Source organism: Malus sylvestris, chromosome 14, assembly GCF_916048215.2.
Source record: "Malus sylvestris chromosome 14, drMalSylv7.2, whole genome shotgun sequence".
In the NCBI taxonomy this organism is placed as follows: Eukaryota; Viridiplantae; Streptophyta; class Magnoliopsida; order Rosales; family Rosaceae; genus Malus; species Malus sylvestris.
In genome coordinates this window covers 4,081,977-4,090,139 of record NC_062273.1, presented here as the reverse complement: position 1 = coordinate 4,090,139, position 8,163 = coordinate 4,081,977, and the positions used below count along the sequence as shown (strand labels likewise).

The following is an 8,163-nucleotide window of genomic DNA, read 5'->3' as shown; positions in this document are numbered from 1 at the left end:
GGGAGAAGAAAGGGCCCGAGGCCCTGTGAATCAACTCCAGCCTTGAAGAGCCCGAGCAGAAGGCCTGTCAACTTTTGACAGCCCGTGAGCCCGAGCTCCAAACCCTTTTTTTATTTTTTTCTGTCAAGCGCGTGCACCCCACTCGCGCGTGGGGGCGCGTCGCCCGACAGCTTTTCAGAAAAGCAATCCACTTTTGCAGTGGTCTCAGTTACCGTTGGGAAGCCACGTGACTTCTTACGGTCCTTTCGATCTCAACGGCTCCTTAATTTGGACCGTTGGATCTCAACGGTAAAAAAAATAAAAAAAATCTTATTTAATATCAACCGTTCGATCTGAGATCAACGGTCAATATTAATATGCTTTATAAATAAAGCAAAAATAGTTTTAAAATTAAGAAAAGTTACCGTTGTGACACATGGCACAATCTGGAGTGTTGGAATTCAAATTTTTTAAAATCCAACGGTAGAGATTAATTATTTGAATAAAAATTAAAAAAATGGAAAAAATCCGAAAAAATTGTAAAAAATCTGAAAAAAAAATTGTAAAAAATTGTTTTTACTTTTCTATAAATACCACTTCTTCTCCATCTACCTTACACCACAATTTCATATTTTCTCAACTACTTTCAATCAAATTCCTATCTTTCTCTCAAAGTTTCAATCCAATTTTTTTTCCACAAAATGACTATTGATGCAGGTAAGAATTGGTCGCTTGTTGAAGATGTTGCGTTGTGCACTAGCTGGGTTGAAGTTACTCATAATTCCCTTACGGGTAATGAGATGCAGTTGCGAGAAATGTGGAGTTTAATTCATACCAAATTTCTTGAGCAAATGAGTGGGAAAAGAACCAAAGAATCGATGTTCAGTCGTTGGAAAATACTTAGCCATTCCTTTAGTACGTGGAGAGATGCCTTGACACAAGCTAGTAGTAATGTTCGAAGTGGGGCAAATTATGCGGATGAGGTATGAATATATTATAATTATTTGTTTGTATTATTATTTTGTTACCTAATTTGATTATAATTATTTGTTTGTATTATTTATTTGTTACCTAATTTCATTATTATTATTATTTGTTTGCATTATTTATTTGTGACCTAATTTCATTATTATTATTTATTTGTATTATTTATTTGTTACCTAATTTCATTATCATTATTTATTTGTATTATTTATTTGTTACCTAATTTCATTATTATTATTATTTGTTTGCAATATTTATTTGTGACCTAATTTCATTATTATTATTGGTTTGTATTATTTATTTGTTACCTAATAATTTCATTATTATTATTTGTTTGTATTATTTATTTGTTACCTAATAATTTCATTATTATTATTTGTAGCAACTTCAAGCACAAGCATGGTATGCTGCCAAAATCAAATCAAGAAACAAATCATTCAACCGGTGGGAATGTTGGAATATTGTTAAAGATTATCCTAAATTCAAAGTTGTGCCTGTTGGTCCAGAAGTATGCATGAACAGCATCCCTCTACACAGTACTTTTGTACACAACACCCCTCCACACTCTACGCCCGATCATGGCTCCCATGTTGATGAAGAAGATGGAGAAGAAGTGCCTGAAACGCCCATTCCTGAACAAGCATCGGGATCGACCCGTTATCCAATTATGCCTCAAGGTAAGAAGGCTTCAAAGAGAAAAGGGAGTGCTTCCAAGAATGATTATGGAAAGTACATGCAAGAACTTGCTCGTCAAGGCGAATTGATGTTGGCGCGGGAATTGGCAAAATATGAGGCTGAAAAGGCTAGAGATGAGGTAAAAGCTACAACTATTCAACAAGCATTTCAAGCTGAACAGAGGGAAAGAGAGCTACTTAGGCAAGAAAGGGAGTTGCTTAAAAAAGAAAGAATTGCACAACGAGATCGTGACATTATGAACACGCGTTTAGAAGGGATGTCTCCAAATTCTAAATATTTTTGGCAGTCGGAGAGAGCGGATGTGGTGCAAAGGAGGCCTGCAAGAGAAGCGAGATCAAGACAAGATGGTCCTAGCACAACAAGACAAGATGATCCTAGCACCACAGATTGGTTAAGTGATGATAAATAGGGTACTTTTTGTAATCAGGACCCATAGTTTTCCAATCACTTTGGGTTGTAATTTATTATTTTTGTTGTTTCCATTTTATTGAAGTTAGTACTTTATTTAAAGTGAGAGTACATGTATTTAATTTCGTAATATATTTATCCTAATAATAGAATCTTTATTCATCAAATTGTTCACGTATAATGAAATTATAAAACACACCAAATAAAACTATCACCAATTGGAATTACATAAACACACCAAATAAAATTACATAAACATACCAAATAATTCACACCAAATAAGATTATATAAACATACGAAATAATTAAAAACTCAGTACAAAAAACACACCAAATAAAATTACATAAACACACCAAATACAAACAAACATACTAAATAAACTTAAGTATCTTCAGATTGTTTCAATGCCCACTGGTGCTCTATCAAGTCAATTTGTCGATCATTGTGCATAGATGACCTTTGAAGTGCAATATATCGTTGAATGACCCTTTCATTGTAACGTCCATCCCTTTCTAATGGCTCGTGTTGCACGGGTTCTTCGGTGGCATCATGCGCACAATATATCCGTATTTTTCAATTGTTCATCGTGTCTGGCTCTGGCTCATATTCATCAACCGCATCATAATCGAACTCATCTTCCATAATCATGTTGTGAAGAATGACGCACGTCATCATGATGGATCGAAGTGACTCTACATCGAACATTCTAGCAGCATCCCTGACGATCGCCCAACGAGCTTGAAGGATACCAAAACAACGCTCCACATCTTTCCTGCATACAATCGATGCTTCCTATCATCCCAGGAAAACTTCGCATATCGCCCTTCTTCAGAAGCCTTTGCAAGTCCATGTGAGTAGGTTTTCGAAGGTACTCAGCGGTGTACAAAGATTTGACTGCTCCGTAAAACCTCATAAGAGCCTCAAGAATGGTTGATTTCCCCATCCTCGTTATCTCATCCACTTGGTCTGCAGATGCTCCATACGCAAGCATCCGCAACGCAGCAGTGATTTTTTGCTTAGGCAAGAGACCCATAACACCACAAGCATCCTTCTTTTGCACAAAGTAAGAATCATGGTTGCAAACATCAGTCATGATTCTGTTGAACAAATGTCGTTCCATTCTAAAACGGCATCTGAAGTACATATCAGGAAATGCACTGTTATGGACAAAGTAATCGTCCAACAGCTTTTCACCCCATTGTTGCCTACTTCTATCAAGGTTTCTTGAACGGCTGGGCTTGCATATCTGAGCAACAGTCTGGATGACTCGACGAGAATGTGAGGCTCTGGCCATTCTTGTTTCGTCATCTCTCCTTCTACGCTCCTCATCCTCTTCCATCTCATTTTCGGCTATCTAAAGGTTAAACATTCCTTCAGATTGGTTAAACAATTCTTCCTCTTGCTGATCGATTTCCCACAGCATCCTTGATGAAGAAGAAGACATTGTAAGGATGGATGGTGAAGAAGAAGCAGAAACTATAAATAATGAGATAGAGATGTTGAGAAAATTGGTGTGAGATTTGTGAGGATGGATGGTGGATTATATGGACGATTCAGAAAGGATCAAATTGTAGATGAGGCCACGTGGCATGTCGTCATTCGTTAAAAATCTGATCGAAATCTATCCTCAAAGATTCTGAAAAGATAATAACACGTGGCACGATCGTATTGGATAAAAATCTTAACGAAATCAATCTCCAATAATTATCTTTTCGGATAATGACACGTGGCGCAATTTTGAACGAGTTAAAATATGATCGAAATATATCGTCAAAGATTCTCAAAAGATAACGACACGTGGCACGATAACATTGGATAAAAATCTTATCGAACTCCATCGCTAAATAATATTTTTTTTTATAAAATGACACGTGGCGCAACGAGAACGATTTAAAAAATCTTATCCAAAATTAAAAATAATTTTATTTTGTATTATTTAAACAAACAAAAAAACTATTATTTTATTGCCTATTGCCAGGGGGAAGGGCTCCAAGGGTGGAGATGCAAATGGTAATTACTGTTCATTAATGGCAATTACTATTCATTAAAGGCAGTTACTGTTCAATATGGTGGATTCAATAGTGGATTGCCAGGGGGAGGGCTCCATGGGTGGAGTTGCTAGAACCAGAGAGAGGGTATATATAAGAGTTGGTACGAAGACTTGTAATTGATTAGGGTTTGGTTTCCTTATTAGTGTCATATTTGGATTTATCTTGGAAAGAAACAGGTCGGTTTGTGTTCGTAGAAGTTAGTAAACGAGTCAAAAATGGGAAGGAAAATCAAACATTCACTTGTTTCGATTTGGGGTTGTTTCTAGTAAGCATTTTAGATCATCTCCAACCTATAAGATAAAACTTAAAATATAAGCTTTAAAACCCCTCCAAACCATCTCCAATCATGGGCTAAAATAAGTCCTGGGGAGAAAATATATTTCTGGGCTAGATTCTCCCCAGGATTTAAGCCTAACTTAAATTATTCTAGACCCATCAAACTGTCATATTTCAAACATTTTTTTTGTTTTTTACTTATAATATAACATTTATGATCACATGAGATCAAATCTAATAGTAAAAAAAAAAAAAATTGATGGCCTAAAATTAAATCTAACATCTAAAATTATTTAAGAAAATTATTTAAATCAAATTTAACTTAAAACTTTATAAATACCTGTATATTTGTATGATTTTTAATTACTTATCAGAATTTAAATATTTTTAGACTAAAATGTTCATAAAAATAAATAAGATAATCTATATAAATTTTATTTTAAAAAAGGCTACTGAAAACAAAAAGTTAGGCTAAAATCTTATTTTATCATCACGAGCCAATATTTTAAGACACAAGGGTTGGAGGAGAAAAATAATTTCGAACTTATGATTTAAAATTTTCTAACATAAAATTTTAAACTTTATCCCCGAAGATTGGAGATTGTCTTAATGACAATTCCCCTTTCCCTTGTGCAATTGCCGGCCCATTCTAATCGGTAGTCTAAAAAATCAAATCAAAACACTCAATCATATTTGGGAGAGTTTAAACTCGGAACTCATGCTGTGGCAAATTCAATAGAAATTTATTACCCAACCAATGGTTTTAAGAGCACAGAACAGTTTGGTCAACGTCCTTTAAAATTGGTAAAATTAATCTGTAAAGTTACAAGTTGTTACCCTAGTTGTCCTTCCGACGTCTATTGAGTTATCAAGTTAACAACTATTCATTTACGAGAACTCGGTAACTTTGGTCATAGGGCGCCATGTTGATATCAAGGAGGCCATTTTATTTAGTTCTTAGATTTTTTTTTTTTATTCATTGGTCATATTGTATCTGTTAATTTACGTGGCACTTTTATTACGTTCAAGTAAGCTAAAAATAGGTCAACTAAGTATTATTAAAAAAAAAAAACAAACGTTAATTTATATATTTACAACGAACAAGCGAAACTCACACACAAAAAAGAAAGGCACATCTGGAAGAGACCGTAGATTAACTTTTTATTTGATTACTAATTATATTTGCACACGGAAAGTTAACACACTTCTTAGAGGATTTTTTATTTTTTTTTATCAAGAAAAGAAATTTATTAAAGGAAAAACCTCTACAACAACCGATGCCCAAGCAATCGAAGTTGAGGGCATTAAACGCTATAAAAGGGAGACAATGATCCCAGAAATGCGGATTATTAAGAGTGAGACCTAGATGAGCTAACGCATATGCCACAAAATCTGCTTATCTGAAAACATGGTTCCATTCGATGCAATTGAATTCTGAGGCAATCCTGCAAATATCCTCGATAATAGAATTTTGGTTCCAAGGGACATCTCATTTTCCTTGAACCGCGTAGACGATTAACTTTGAATCTCCCTCCACCATAATGTTTTGAAGCCCTTTACGTCTGGCAAACCCTAAAGTAGAACCATCGAAGTTTAACTTTATAACGTCTTAATAGGGGGTGCCGTCACATGACCTACTCATAAATAGTGTATAAAAGTACTTCCAAGTAGATAAATCTAATATTGTATATGAATTAAAATGTACATAACGTAATGTATAAATTTTGTTTGTCTAACAAATAATTCGGCTGGTATTCGCATGTAAAAAGTCAAAGCAAAGATTTTATTTTGTTGTTGGAATTGCTTGGCTAATTAGTTGTATCTCTCCACAGAATCGTTTGGCCCCGAGTACATGACTTGCCTGAGAATTCGACTGCTAGGCTAAAACTTTTTCTCGGTCCTTGTGGTGACACTGTAATTTCAATAGGATCCTCGTGGTGGAAGAGTTATCAATTAAATTTTCATAATGAGCCTTTTTAGCAATTGAGGTACAAATTTAAACTCGTGTTAACTTTTCGTCTAAAAAATACAATGTGTCTCATGTGGATAGGTTGTGTTACTCCCCAATTCCGAGATACACTCAAGATCGGCACGTGGCCGCAAAAAGTAACGTTACAATAATACAAAGAATCAACTGGGACTCATACATAATATAGATAAGATATTCCGCAGATACAAAATTACAATACAGTTTAAACGAATCATACTCTCGAGCGCACCATGAGAATATGCATTGGGCAAAGCTAAACCAACCCGAATAAGTTATGAAGCTCGTGTGAGTAACAGTAATACGATATATGTATGTGATTTAAAAGTCAATTGATCTCATCTAGGAAACATTTCTTAAATCCTCTACATATATAAATCACTCACAAATTTCGATTGAGTCCACATAAGCATTCAACCGTCTTTTCATTATTGATGCATACATGCATTTAATCATGTTTTTCATATATATAATAAAATAATATGACTAGCATAACTCATTCCATGTAATCCATAAGATGTACAGTTCTGCATTCTAATCGCACTCATGAAATCGGATAGAAATTATACCTAAGATAGGATGTAAGATTCCAGACACTCCATGTAATCCATAGGATATGTAGTTCCAGACGCACTCAAGGGCAACCAAACATAATGTAAGGATCCAGACACTCTTTAAAAAATTCTCCGAAATAAGTTTGGAAAATTCAAATCTCCAAATTTTCTAAATTCTCAATATGCACTCTAATCTTTATGAAGATTTTGAACTCGGGTTAGAAATTTTATTGGTGGAATTGATAATTTTAATCCAACTTTTACCCCTCCATTAAGAAATGGCATTGTGAAAGCAAAATATTTGTAGAAAATATAAAATAAAATAAAGTCCCTTGGTCTCAAAAAGGTTAATTAATTTTGGGTAAATCTCTGTTTACTACCCTTATATTTCGTGGTTTTCAACATTTAGTACATCAAGTTTTTTTCGTTCCAGAGTTATACCTAAAGTGTAAATTTTGGGACAGTCTTATACATCCGTTAGTCAAACTGTTAAGTCTCCCGTTAACTGTGATGTGGCGTCCACATGGACAATGACTGAGCACTACGTGGGTCCACTTGGATTTTTTTTAATTTTTTTAGAAGGGGTTCAAAAAAAAATTTCCTGCCCAAATTTTTTTTCCCACAACCATGTATCTTACATTTTTTCCCGCCAAAATTTTTTGAAAAAAAAAATCAAATTAAATAGGAAAAAACAACAACTTTCTATTCCAAATCTGCAAATTCAATTCCAAACAAACTTTGAATTCTAAATCTGCAAATTCATCATCTAAACTACCAACAAAGTTCAATTGTCAACAACTTTCAATTCACAACAAAGTTCAATATACACCCTCCAATTCATACAAAAGTATCAAAATACCACATCTTTTACAACTAATGGGTCAAGGTGTTCTTCCAAAAACACTAAAGATCTATCCAAAAAACTGGCCAAAACACCATCCAAAACATTAATGGGTTAACTTTAACAACTAATTAAACACTGTCCAAAACACTAAAGATCTATCGGAAAGTTGTTTCAAAAAAAACTAAGTGCATATTCAACTATAACAAAATGAACCCTTAGACAACCTAAAGCATTAAAGCAGCATCATGGAAAATTCCTCCTCATTTTCTGACCTCTTGCAGTAGACTTTGAAGTGGTTTGAGAGGCTTGAGTTGGCTGAGATGAAGATTATGGAGCTTCCTGAGTGCATGGCTGCGATGACTGAGAAGGTTGTGATGCCTTAA

General features: G+C 34.5%; 1 protein-coding gene across 1 annotated transcript; it reads left to right on the top strand.

Annotated features, from left to right (window-relative positions):
• Positions 1 to 411: 411 nt before the first annotated feature.
• LOC126600436 (uncharacterized) lies at positions 412 to 8,163 on the top strand. Its single transcript, XM_050267008.1, has 3 exons — positions 412 to 962; positions 1,346 to 1,576; positions 8,065 to 8,163. The coding sequence occupies exons 1-3, from the start codon at positions 681 to 683 to the stop codon at positions 8,161 to 8,163; spliced, it is 612 nt and encodes a 203-aa protein (XP_050122965.1). The 5' UTR covers positions 412 to 680.

Excerpts from the sequence above, each read along its gene's own strand:
- LOC126600436 (XM_050267008.1), top strand. The coding sequence starts at position 681 with ATGACTATTGATGCAGGTAAGAATTGGTCGCTTGTTGAAGATGTTGCG. Across the intron at positions 963-1,345 it reads GGGCAAATTATGCGGATGAG|CAACTTCAAGCACAAGCATG; the intron begins GTATGAATATAT and ends TATTATTTGTAG. Across the intron at positions 1,577-8,064 it reads ATGAAGAAGATGGAGAAGAA|ACTTTGAAGTGGTTTGAGAG; the intron begins GTGCCTGAAACG and ends CTCTTGCAGTAG.